General features: G+C 53.4%; 2 protein-coding genes across 2 annotated transcripts in view; both read right to left on the bottom strand.

The window, feature by feature from the left end:
- Positions 1-5,890, bottom strand: part of LOC105181693 (uncharacterized) — a 66,071-nt gene extending 60,181 nt beyond the window's left edge. Inside the window, exon 1 of the mRNA XM_025306602.1 lies at positions 4,853-5,890. Coding sequence (XP_025162387.1) covers positions 4,853-4,874 — 22 coding nt within the window. The 5' untranslated portion in view covers positions 4,875-5,890. The remainder of the gene's footprint in view (positions 1-4,852) is intronic.
- A 131-nt stretch (positions 5,891-6,021) lies between these two features.
- LOC105181255 (uncharacterized transcriptional regulatory protein TBS1-like) lies at positions 6,022-7,737 on the bottom strand. The gene has a single exon (XM_011137906.2). The coding sequence runs from the start codon at positions 6,719-6,721 to the stop codon at positions 6,137-6,139; it is 585 nt and encodes a 194-aa protein (XP_011136208.2). The 5' UTR covers positions 6,722-7,737; the 3' UTR covers positions 6,022-6,136.
- Between the last annotated feature and the right edge of the window lie 5,707 nt (positions 7,738-13,444).

Below are 13,444 nucleotides of genomic sequence, written 5' to 3'. Positions count from 1 at the left end.
CCCACCTCTCTCTCACTCTCTCTCTCTCTCTCTCTCTCTCTCTCTCTCTCTTTCGTACACGTCTCGAATGTATAGGTATCGTGTGCGGAGCTCGGGGAGTTATTTGAAGTCGGAATGATAATGCGCTCCCGGAGAAAAATTCCGGACGCTACTTAGGACTTTTTCCACGAGCTCCGTTGCTTCAAAGGCCGCGCGACGCTCGTTTGTCAACGATCGCACGGCGAAATCTTCCCCGACGCGACGGCCGTTCGATCGGCCTTTGTGATCGCCACGGAGTCGGGGAATTCGCAGCTATGTGAAAATACTGCCGCGCACGTCTTCTTGTACATACACACAGAGCCGCGGCACGACTATTACATGAAATATAAAATATTCTGGAGAAAAGAGCGCGCACGCGCCCGAGACGGCGGTACGTGCCGCGGCGTGATTTTCTCGTGAGGATTTTCGCGTTTTCCACAGGAAGAAACTCCTCGCGTCGCCGTACGACGCGACGCGCGCGGCGCAGAGCGGAGCGGAGCGCAGCGCGTAGCGGAACACGCACGACGAGCGAAGAAATAAACGTCCGCTCGCGCGCTCGTTAAGCGAACGGAACGGATTGTCGTCGTTATTGCGAGCGTTTCATCTCCATTAACGATGACACCTTTCCGGCGTCACGGCGAGGAAGAGCGGACCCGGCGGACGCGGTGCAAATGCGCGCGCGGCCCTACGCGAGGGCGGACGAGGGACGAGGACGCGATAGAAAGAAAGTAGGTCTCTGCCAGAGACGTCGCCATTGAGAGCGTTGTGTATTTTCGCTGACGGGGAAGAGTACTACGAGGGAGATTTACAATGACAATGCCGCGCACACGTGCAGCGGCCGAGAGCGCGCCGGAAAAATCGCGCTAAAGCAAATCCTTTCCTTGTGAATTTTTCGGCAAATTTTTTACAAAGCACCTTTCGAGTCGCCCCCCACCCTCTCTCTCTCCCCCTCTCGCTCTCCGTCTCTCCCTCGGAGTAACACGAACGAGAGCGTTTGAGCTATTCTCCCTTTTTGCCATCTTTCCTCGTGACACTCGGAACGAGTCGAGGTATTTCGAATGGCGCGCGAGCGTTTTAAAAAATCAAAAAGATACGCCGGAGGAGCGTCGCCGCGACGAAACGTAAGTGCGAGTAGCGCAGACGATTATAAGTACAAGGTCTGAGTGGATTGGACTCGAAGAACGAGGGAGTTTCTTTTTCGCGTGATGGCACTCCTCAATCACTTCTTGCTCCTCGCGGACTTCCTCTCGCTTTTCCGCTATCACTTCTCGCCCGGCTACGCTATCATTGTACTTTTTACAACGTCGGCCTCCGTCTCGCTCGATCGTTATTGCGAAAACGTCCGGCGAACTTTCCCCCCGGCGCGGCGGCATACGGGCGGGCGAATGTAGATTCCCAGCGGCTCGTGTTTTTTTCTCACGTGACTTGAAAGTATTTCCTCATGACCGATCGCTCGAGTATCCCGAGAACCTCCGCGCGTTCTCCATCAGATACCGCGGGGGGAGTCGTATTTATCCGGCGGAGATAATTTCGACGCGAGCGAATCCTCCTAATCGGACCGCTTGCTTCTGCAGGGATCTGCCGGGGTCTAAAGCCACGGCAAGAGATAAATTAGACCGTATGCAAAGCGCGAGTCCGTTTTAATCACCGGCCTCGGTGCTCGGATCGGATCGTTGTTTCCGCACGCAAATTGCCACCTTTTCCCCGACGATACGCCGGCCGGCCGGCTCGTCGCTCTCGTCTTGCCGGTCGCGCCCGCCCCCCTTCCCCCTCGCCGCGAAGCGCACGGCAAGACCAACGAACAATCGCTACTCGGCGCTACTCTATCGACGCCGCACGATTTTCCGCGCCCTGCAACTTTGTCCCCCGACCGGCAGGCAGAGGGAAAATCCAGGCCCGTGCTCGCGCGGCACCACTGCATATAGCATACATACGGGAGTTTACATAGTTCGTACCACCTGGTAGATACATCGCTGCTCGAGCGACGAGCGGTGGGAGAGATGGAAAGAGGGCGAGCGGGTAGGTAGGTAGGTGGATGGGTGGGTGGGCGGGCGGCAGAGAGGGGCGGGAGGGAAAGAAAAAGAGATAAAGAGGTGAATCGCGTGGTGGTTGTGATAGCAGTAGCTGCCCCGGTTGAGAAGACGATGGCAGAAGACGAAAGGGGCGGCGGCGGCGGCGGCGGCGGCGGCGGCGGCGGCAGCGGCAGTGGCGGCGGCGGGGCCGGGCGGAGGAAGAGGGGTGGCAGAAGAGCCGCGGTAGGGGGCGACGGTGGCTCGAAGCGAGTGGGGTCGAAGCTGTGGCTGAAGGAGGGAATGACCCCGCGCACCGGGGTCAACCGTTGCACTATGCTCCCCGTGTCTCATAGTCATGGACGAACACTCGCTCTCGCTGATGTACGGACGCGCGCGCTGTGTACACACGGCCGTGGAAGAAACCACCTGAACACACCTGAGTCACAGGTGCGCGTTGCCTGCCCGCCCGTCTGCCTGCCTGCCTGCCTGCCTGCCTGTCTACCTGTGTACGCGTACCTGTGTGTATGCGCATTGTCGTCGACTCGCGCATGAACCGGCGATATTTATGAATACACACGGGACGAGGACGGCGGGGACGACGCCGCGCGTTATTTCTCGTTATTGTCAACCGATATATTTTTAGGATCCCCCGACTCTCTCTCTCTCTCTCTCTCTCTCTCTCTCTCTCTCTCTGTCTCTCTCTCAGCAGACACCGCGTCAGCCATTTCCATCCCGGACATTCGCCGCGACGCAAAGTACGGTAGCGGGGGGAGTGAAGGCTGTGGGATTCGGATGCGCATATGTGTGTGCATACGTGTGTTCGGGGGAAAGATATTTCCATCTGGATCTCTACGAGTGAACAATGTATGTTAAAGCTTGGTGGAATGTAACTTCAAGCAAGATACATGGTGGTATCGTGCCGCACTAGTGCCCGCCTAGTTCTAGACCCGCCAGAAATATGTATTGAGTAGCGGCCAAGTGTCTGCAAATGCACGTACGCGGTGGAAAAGGAGCTATCCGTTATTCTATTAAAATTGCCGGCGCATTACCGAGATAAATCTACGGATTTTTGCAGCCGGAGAATTCACCGCTCAGAGAACCGCGTCGCGACATTACTGGACGCTGACATTACGAAAAATAATGCGCCAAGCGCGTTTGGTAAGAGAAGGAGTTCATTGGCCCATGGCTGGACCACGAATATCGATATTGCGGACTAAGAGAATGAGAGAATGAGAGAGAGAGAGAGAGAGAGAGAGAGAGAGAGAGAGAGAGAGAGAGAAAGAGAGGGATCTTAGCGTCTGGCTGTCTCTCGGCACGCTGAAGATACACGAGGATGATACGTATAAAAGCGTACGAAATTTGTACGTATCTCCCTCGGCTGGTGCCCCCGTAAGCACTGGATTACCCCGCTACATCAAGTCGGATTCCAGTAGGTATCGCGCGAGTTTGCGGGCGAGCGGACGGGTGCACGCGGCTATTCACGGAACAGTGAGCTTCGCTTCTGAAATCGCTTTATGCGCGATCATATTTTTTAGCCGGCCACATCTATATTTTTCCGCCTAGAACAGGAGATATCCGTGGCCGGTATTAAGTTATGATGGATATAACCGTCCTGCATCCATCATAAAATCAAGTTACACAGTCGCCCGGGAGTCGCTATCTCGCGGCGTTTGGATATCGATTCCGGCCGCGTATGTCGCCGCGCATTCAGCCCGCGGCGACCGCGCGCGCGATCGCGAGACGCGCAAGACGCTGCATAAATCACGCTAAGTCGATAATCAAGCCGCGCTCGTCGGCGAGACAATGGAAAAGAGATGCGTGCGATAACGATAAAAGCGGCCGATCGATATGGCGCGAGTCGCGCATGTCATCTTGTCGCGCGTATCGCACCGTCGTCGTCGTCGTCGTCGTCGTCGTCGTCGTCGTCGTCGTCGTCGTCAACGTCGTCGTAGCGCCGGATTATAATTCAGCACGGCGCATTGTAATTTCTCCACGGTACCGGGGAAATTAAGTGCGTCAGTCGTGAGCGACACGGCCGGCGCCGGAGTTTCGCGTCCGGTGAGAATAACAGCGTGGAAAACGAGACATTTTTCGCAATACTTAAATGTGCCGGTCGTAACACGCCAACGTCAACTACCGTCCCCTATTAGCGCAATTAGCGATTTCATTTACGCTAATTACATCACGCGTCTAGCATTCCGCTTAATTCGCCCCTCGCGCGTTCACCAGCCAACCAGTGGCGCAACAATGATTGATACCGGCTATGAGAATTCCCGACCCGCCTTTTTATTTTTCCTTTCTCTCTCTCTCTCTCTCTCTCTCTCTCTCGCTCTCCTCGCGGCACGCAAATCCGGAAAAGACCTGAAAATCCTCTTTGAACTTTTCCAACGGAAAGGAGTTTTTATCTCCGACGAAAAGCTCATAAAGAAGTCGGAGCGATTTCGAGGCAGCCGCCACTCTCTTTTTTTTTTGTGCACGGGACTTTAATAGCGCTATATCGCATATTTTGTTACTTTGAGATGTGAATCTTTTAACGGTGTAACTCGCACGAGAGACGTGGACACGCTAATCGTGTCGACGCTCTCAGGCATAACGACTTGTTTATAGCCTCCCCCTTTCGACAGACGTAACCTCCGGTAATTCCTTAAAAAATATAAAACTCTACGGAGCAGACGAAGATCAGGGCTCAGGTTGCTTCGCGAGATCCTCGAGATCGCAGTCAACCGGCAAATATATCACCGATCCAGGTAACTATACGTTTACATCCATCGTGTAATTCAATAAACTATAAGTTTGAAGAGACGCTCAATGAGCAGACTCACCCGTTACGCTGAGCAGCGACATGGTCGGAGGGTCCTCGATTGGTCGGCTTAATTTCCCGAATTGTCCTCAATCGGTCGAGGGGACACTCGATGTGGCATGTAGATTCGTACGAAGACGATGCGGCCTCACGATGAAACACGCCGATTCGGGGAGAGATATACTCTCTCCCTCTCTCGTATACAATGTACAGGCTCCTACACCTCTTGTATTCCCACACTAATAGTCTCTTTTTTTTTTCTTTTCTTTTCTCTTCCTCCCCCCCTCTCTCTCTCTCTCTCTCTCTTTCTTTTCTTCTCTCCCTTTCTTTCACTTTCCTTCCTTGTTTTTATTCACTGTGCGCCTCTATCACGTACAATATACGAACGCGAGATACGTATATGCATGCATGCGCGTATAGATATATTATAGATAGATATATACGTGTGTATACATACGCGTGTATGTGATGTGTATGTGTGCGCGTACGCGATTTAAACGGTGTGTACACGTTACGTGTCGAGTAGTCGCGACCTACGCTATTTATGCGAATCGCGAGTTCACGGTAAGCTCGACTCGTGCGGCCGCCCGCTCGGCCGACCGCGTCTCGTCTTGTTTTTCCCTCTTTCTCTTTCCTTCTACTTCTTCTCACAAAAACTCTGTTTGCAGTCTGTCACAGATTGATCACGGCCGTAACGGAGCGTCCATACCTTATCGCAACACGGCTTATCTGAATCGGCCGATATACCTTCACCCTCCTCTCTCTCTCTCTTCAGCCCCCCTCAGCTCACCCACTCGCCCTCTCCGTATGTACACTGGCCGCTGACCGTACGTGACACGAGTTCCTATGTTCTCTCTCTCTCTCTCTCTCTCTCTCTCTCTCTCTCTCCTCTACACCGCGTTCTCCTCTATACCGGTGCGCGCGATGACGATCGATCGTAGAAATGACTGTGTTACACGCTATTATCGCCGATTGACCCGTTATCGGCAACCGTAACTAACTCGCGAAGAGTCTCTCTCCTTCTCCCTCACTCTCTCTCTCTCTCTCTCTCTCTCTCTCTCTCTCTCTCTCTCTCTCTCTCTCTCTCTCTCTCTCTCTCCCTTTTTCTCTCTCTCGCTCTTCCTCTCTCTCTCTCTCTCTCTCTCTCTCTCTCTCTCTCTCTCTCTCTCTCTCTCTCTCTCTCTCTCTCTCTCTCTCTGGTCTGTCCGTCCGGCGGATTGTCGTCGGTTAGCACGTTCGTCCGCCGCTTTAATCGTCACACTGTATCATCACGCGTATCATCGACTCGGCGTAGCGAGGCTCTTGGTCACGCGCAACAACGTAGTCTATCCCGGCGATTGAGAAGGCAACCGTCACCGGCGTTCACAACTGCTGCCTCGTTCGCGTCCTCGTCTTCCTGGTCGTCGTCGTCGTCGTCGTCGTCACCGCCGTCGTCGTCGTCGTCGTCGTCGTCGTCGTCTTCGTGCTGCCGCTGATTCGGAGATGCTCGCGCTATCGGTTCGTCCTCGTGGTCGTCGACGAGCAACGTGCAGTCCGACGTTACGGCGATATCACCGATGCGACGCTGACAATAATAGTGACACGGCAACGCCAACGCGACTGTGCAGCTGCTGCTGATGGTCCACTGCGGCCCGGTGCCTACGAAGGTGATGGTGTTGTTGTTGTTGTTGTTGCTGCTGCTGCTGCTGTCGGTTCTGCTGTTGCTGCTGTCGTTCCCGTGCGATGCGTGTGTACGGCCGCAAAGAGACAACATCGCCGTAGCCACGTCGCTACGGGTCACCGCCGGTCGCCGTTGTCCACCGTTGTGGTAAGTTCGGCCGAGCGTCTCTCGCTTGAGGAGGAGCGCCCACCTTGCCGCCACCGCCGTCGCCGTGCCTCTCGTTATTATCATAGTAGCGAGGGCTGCGGTGGACGTGCCGTGTCTCGCCGCGTGTCTCTCGTGCTCGTCAGAGGAACGTGCACCAACAACGCCAGGCACGTCGTCGCCGTCGTCCCGAGGCGCGACCGGTCACGCGCATCTCACCGATGGTGCCGTGAAAGAGTTACCGGGACGAAGAAGCGTAGAGAGAGAGACAGAGAGACCACCGGGAGGAAGGAGCGAGGACCGAGGCAGCGGCGGGAGAGGCTAGGGGCAGGTGAAAGGGCGGAAGGGAGGGAGAGAGCGGAGCAGAGCGAAAGAGAGAAAAAGGAGGCAACAACGAGGGACAGGGAGGGAGAGGGGTGCAAAACGGACGAATTTCAGACGAAAACTGACAGATGGAGAGAGAAGAGGGAGAGGGGGGAGAAGAAGGGGACGAAGGGACGGAAGAGACCGGAAGAGGCACGCGGCGTCGCGAGAACACTTGGAGAATATCACGTACCGGACGCACTTGGCCGTATCACCCGCTCTCTAGCTCTTTCCCTCCCTCTCTCCTCCTCTCTTTCTCACTCTCTCCTCTCTCTCTCTCTCTCTCTCTCTCTCTCTCTCTCTCTCTCCGGGCACCGCTCTCCGCTGCTTCTCACGTCGCTTTCGCGTCGACCGCGACCGACGCGTAACTCGCACGCTGCTCGCCCTTGCCACCCCGTGCGCGGGGGTAGTCGGCGTCACCGGAAGCAAGGAAGAAACCCGTGTCTCACGCACGTAGGAACACGGTGCCGCGGTGCCGTGCGTTGCGTCCGATCTGCCGCCGCGTTAATCTGCTGGAACGTTGTTGCGAACGTATGCGGACTGCTCGACGTCGAGCACTGCAACGGAGACGCCTCCGACACGCCGCCGCCATTTTGCTACGTCAAAGGGGTGAAATAGCGCCGGCGCCGTGAAAGCCGGCCAGATACGAGCGACGTCGGAGCCGCCCGATCGTTCCGGCGAGACCACCGAGAGAATCCCGAGCCACCCTTCACCCGCCGCCCACCCTTCTCGAGCCACCCTCGCCGGTCTACTCCTCTGTGGGCAACAACGAACGAGCGAGTGAGCGAGCGAGCTGCCTCTTTCGGCGATGCGTTCGCTCGTTCCGGAGTGCAACGTCTTCGAAAATCGTTGCGCGACGACCGGCTCGCGACGCGCGCGATCACCCCCGAGGTTTTCGTGGGGGGGGGGGGAAGGAGGAGGAGAGGCTGTCGAAATCGCCGGTACGCACCCGTACCGTCTGCGCGCGATTTGCTTGCCGTTGTGATGTCTCGCACACGCCGGGTCTCGCGCTTTTCGCGCGCGCGCACGGGACAATTCCTCGGTTCTCGAGTGCGCTCGAGATTGGATTTCGTCCGGCGAATATCTCTATCCGCTGGAGCGTCGAGCTCGCTCGCTCGCCCGCTCGCTCGCTCGCTCGCGTAGCGTGCGTCATTTTCACCGAGAACGCGGGGCGTTGCTCCTCCCGAACCCCGTGCAATGCGTCATGACGCGTTCGAGAATGGAATTCGCCGTAATTACGTCACTTTCGATCCCCCCCGCGCCGACCGAGCTTCGCGTCCCCTCGTGCAAGATTGAGTGATCCCAATTAGCATTGCTGCGCCGAGTCTTTACTCGGCTTTCCGAACCGAGCGAATGGGACCGTGAGCAATTACACGTCGGCGCTCGATTCTCGCGCGACGGGAAAGTGGCAGAAAATTAGTCCCGCTGTAAGTGCAGCGATACCTAATCCCGATAACGATAGTCGGCCCGCGCACACCAGTCATCCGTGATTACTTTACGAGGGGCGATGGCGATCTCCAGTTAGTCGGAGTAAACGCAATCCTGAGCGGCTATCAGAGTCGGGCTTGTAAAAAGAAAGACCGCGAGAAACCGCGTTGCATGCCGGAGCGATTCGATTTGTGCGCGAAAATGGGGAAACGAAGCGAGCGCGAGGGAGAGTCCGACCGGTCGCGATTGCGCGAATCACTTTGTTTCTCATTAATACCACTCCCAGCGGCTACCGCGAAATAAGCAATGCACGTCTGTATAATAACGTCCTGCGCGCCCGATATTTATATGTCGCTGGCTATTCCGACTATTCGTATTTCAGACGGAAGATTGGTTCATTAGGATGTCCGTGTAAACTGTTCTCTCGTTAGCGTGAGAAAGGGTCGTAATGCGGGGGTTGAACGGCTCGTGGGACACGCAATGTCTGCTATTCGAAGTCTCCGTAGATGCCGGTCGTGGAAACGGGCGTTACGCCTGCGATCGCATCGCCGAGATAAGAAATTTGCACGTTTTCATAAAGATACTCGATCTTTAATTAATTCCTCAGCCAGCTGCACTCCCATCCCCATCCTCGTTCTCCTCCTCCTCCCCCTCGTGTCTCGCTGCAGATTCGCTGTTGTACGAACGAACAACAGTTACGCGCTCGCGAGCGGCGAGCCGTTAGCGAGTAGTTACGACGTGCTTTAATAAGTAGTAAATCCCGTTCGCGCGCGCGCGCGCAAACGGCGGGTCGTATCGTCGACTCGCACCACTGAGAGGGAAATTCTCGCTCCGCGATTTCGGCACTCGTGTGTACGTCTTGCACACCGGCAAAGTGAGTCAGAGAGACGTATGTCTTTCTTTTGCCGCTTGTACCCGTTTACAGACTCGGAGAACTCGAAATGGCTACCTTCCAAAATAACACCCTCGAGACTACGCGTCAAGACTTTCTATTCGGGTCAAAAATCACCGAAGGCAAAAAATATCTGGCGCGAGATGAGCCTCCGGTGAATTCACGGCGCTGAAAGCGCACACATAGTACATGCACTGTTTCTGTAACTTTTTAAAGAGGGTCTCTGAACAGAAAAGATCTCGAGAGAGAACGAGACTGCAGGAGGGGAAGACGATTATGAGAGATACACTTTTTTTTTTTATAAATACCAACAGTTCTCTACATGTCAAGCTTTACGCGAGAGGGTAAATATATAGCAAAGGGTACATCTCACCGATTTTTTTTATTTTGAAATATGTTATAAAGGATGAAATTCTGAGTACTTTTCCTAATACAAGTATATGGGGGTCGCTGTTTCTGAAATATTTGACTTTAAAGTTTTATAATGGTACGTTGAATGGTATATTTGAAGTAGACAAGCAGTTTTCATTTACTTTAAATATAGGAAACAGTACATATAAGCGGGAGAGGGGCTCCGCCCCTCCCCAAACAAATCCTAACCTAACCTAACTTATTGCATCTTTATATATTTTTGGACATTGTTGGAAAAAGTTCTTTTAAGATCCATCACCTAGTTCAACTTACGAGTAATTTATTATAATATCTGTATATACGTAATTAGGTGTTGTGGCTTTTAAGGAGATCTTTCCAACATCGCCCAACAATATATAAAGATGCAATAAGTTAGGTTAAGTTAGGATTTTTTTGGGGTGGGAGTGCGGGGGAGGGGCGGAGCCCCTCTCCCGTTTATATGTACTGTTTCCTATATTTCTATGCATACACTATGTTTGGATTAACTGTTTGGATTGTACTGTAAATAACGTCAGCTTATGATATCTGGAATTTAACATGAAAATTCCAAAACTTCAAAGTCAAATATCTCGGAAATTGTAAGCGACCCCCATATAGTTGTATCAGGAAAAGTCACTCAGAATTTCATCCTTTATAACATATTTCGAAATGAAAAAAACCGGTGAGATATATCATATATCCCTTTCTCTATATTTACCCGCGAGAGATCGAAGGAGCGGACGAGGGCTGAAGAGCTTGATTTTCGATCGTCCGCTTCGGAGAAACGCGGTATCCTTCGTATCTCAAACGCCGCTCGCTGCCGCGTCGGCAGAGACGCGCGTCGAGCAATTAACTCGCGCGCTTAATGGAATTCGGCGTGCGCCGATGATCGCGCGTGAGCCAATGACGAAAAGTTCGTGCCCGCCCGGCACCGACATCTGCCATTTCGACGTAATCGGCTGGTCGACGAAGAAACGTCGACGTCGGTTCGATGTAGGGCGATTTCATTGGGGGCCGGGGGTTATAAATAGACCTTCATGCTCCATAGTTATCAATAAGAGATGCGCGCCGTGCACGGTAGCACAGCGACGGTTCTCTCTCTCTCTCTGCAGACATCAAGGCGCGCCGCTGTCATCGATGTAAGCTTTTTATTCCGCGCCGGCAACGCAAACAATGGCTGTCGCGCGTCGTAAGTAATAAGTGCCCGCGGCTTCCGCCGCGCCGCGCCGGCCCGAAGGGCCGAAGGCTGCTGGCCGCGGGACGCGAGTTTTTCTTCGAAAAATACCGAAACCGGGCCAATCGTAGCAGCAGCAAGCTTGCCCCTGGCTTGCATTTGCACGATACATTGCGCGGGACAGCGCGCGGGTGTCCATGTTCGCGCGCAGGTACTAACGCTTCCGTCAATAATGCTTACCCGCATGTGGCCGCTCGCTGCACACGGATATTATAGTCTTTATATATAGTTCCGATACAATATATTAAACGCGGCGAGGGGCGGGGGGGTGTCGTGCGGCTGCCACTTTTACATGTCGCGTGACGCGGCGCGGCGGTACGTAAATACCTGCCGTTGCCGCCGCTGCTGTTCCTATCATTCCTCCGACCGAAACTTTGCGCCCCGTTAAATCCATCGCCATTTCCGGAGCACGCTGTCTCATTCCTCGATGTAATATTGGGCACTATGAAATTTCACTCGCGAGTCCCTCCTTGCCTCTCTCTCTCTCTCTGTCTCTCTCTCTCTCTCTCTCTCTCTCCCTCTCTCTCTCTCTCTCTCTCTCTCTCTCTCTCTCTCCCTCATTTTCGTTCTTGCGAACGCCGGTATATAGCCCGTGGCGATATTGAATTGCGAGCCTGTTGAATTGGCGGGCGATTGTACCACGATGCATTCGTAATCGGTACATAACCGCTATGGCCGCATAGGGATCGCGTAGGCAGAACGACAGACGGAAGGAAACGAAGAAGGGCGGCGGGGGGCCCAGCCCGGCTGGAACTTTTCACGGCGGAAACAAAACGACGGGAGGAGGGAGGGGAAAAACAGCGGCAGCAGCATCCGCTTTGGTAACATTTTAACTCGGGGGATTGCAGACTTGCGCACGTGTTTCAAATATTGCCGACTCGTCAGCACGTTCGCGGCCGTGAAAGAGAGAATGACAGATCGGAGGAAACGCGCGCGCGAGAAAGGAGAGGACGATACGGAAACGAAGCGGGCAGGCGGGGGGGAGGGGGGAGTGTTAGGGAGAAAGAGCGCGCGCACGAGGGGGGCTTTCGAGAGCGTGTACAATACATAAAAGTAAACGTGTGGGGCGTGAATATATGCTAAGTGTGGTATTCACAATATGTATGCACGAGTAGTCACAACTCAGCACGTATACGAAACATTTATCAGACTGTTGTACGTGGCATTTGCTAGTCCATGCGTTTTCCAGATACCGTCGTGGCGCGCGGCCGTTCTCTCGCGAGATCGATACTGTTGTTTGCGAGATGCGATTTCGATTTGCGTCACCGGGCTACCGGGCGGCGCCGCGAGAGCGCCGTTACTCGATCAGCGGCTAATCGGCGAATTTCGTGAAATAATTCATAAAACCCAATTATCCCGCGAGTAACATTTCAGGCTCGTCTAGCCAGCTTTCCCCGCTTCCCTCTACGGCCACGTATATATCTCTCGATGAGCCGCGTTGGATCTCGAAAGATCGAAACTAGTTCCGTGGCGGAATCTACGGCCGGGAGGGAGGGAGGGCAGTTGTGCGGCGTGAGAAGCGCCGGAGGAAGCACGGAGGTTTTTCGCGACGATCGACGACGGACGCGCGACGGACGCGCATTATCGCTCGAGCGCGTCGGCGTTTGCGAATTGCGCGATGGACACTCGCACGCGCGCTTATCGCGACCGATTACATTCTGAATCGTGCGACAATGCGCGTTTTTACGCGAACGACTGACCGGTGCGAGTGGCCGCCGGTGGTTGTGGCCGTATTGATCAGCCGCCGCGTCGCTACTTCCGTTAATGCAGACACACCGAGAGAACGCCGATACCGAAATTCTCCGTGTCGCACATGGACCATTAATACTAGACGTATGGCATTCCATTACTATATCCCGAGATACCTATCCCAGCGACGTCGAAGGCAATCGTGGCGTTATGACATTCATTCGTCATCGATCACCGTTGAATCGACCGATCACGTGCCGACCATTCGGATTTATCTGGTGACGTCAAAACTATAAGGATCTTTGGGGCTGAGAGAGAGAGAGAGAGAGAGAGAGAGAGAGAAAGAGAAGAAGAAGAGAGAAAAAGAGATAAGGAGAAATGTACGTATGTATGCACGTGTATTATTTATTTAGACGCGTCATTTATATTAAATAAATTAACACACATACACACCATGATATGGTGGACGGTATGTATTCGTATGTGTGTATCGTATGTGCGTATCTGACTTTTCGCTAATAGTAATATTAACGTGATATGTTCGTGTGGATTCTAAAGATTCATAAATTTTGTATCGCTTGATTATTGTACCGTCCGCGCAATAATTGATCATTAGCGATGCGTATTTGATTATTTCTACCGCCTGCGCGTTTCAATTCTAACGTGTAACGCCCGTGAATTTGTTTATAAAAGCATTTACTAACGATATATAGGTGTGTGTGTGTGTGTATGTATGTACGCGTATATATGTATATATCTAATATTCTATATTGATGCACGGAAATATATGTATGTATGTATGTATATATATATA

This window comes from Harpegnathos saltator, unplaced genomic scaffold, assembly GCF_003227715.2.
Source record: "Harpegnathos saltator strain DR-91 unplaced genomic scaffold, Hsal_v8.6 scaffold79, whole genome shotgun sequence".
Classification (NCBI taxonomy): Eukaryota; Metazoa; Arthropoda; class Insecta; order Hymenoptera; family Formicidae; genus Harpegnathos; species Harpegnathos saltator.
Note: the sequence above shows the minus strand (reverse complement) of the source record. Positions and strands in the feature narration are given on the sequence as shown.

What these genes read in the sequence shown, in the direction of transcription:
- LOC105181255 (XM_011137906.2), bottom strand. Translation starts at nt 6,721, where the DNA reads ATGATAATAACGAGAGGCACGGCGACGGCGGTGGCGGCAAGGTGGGCG.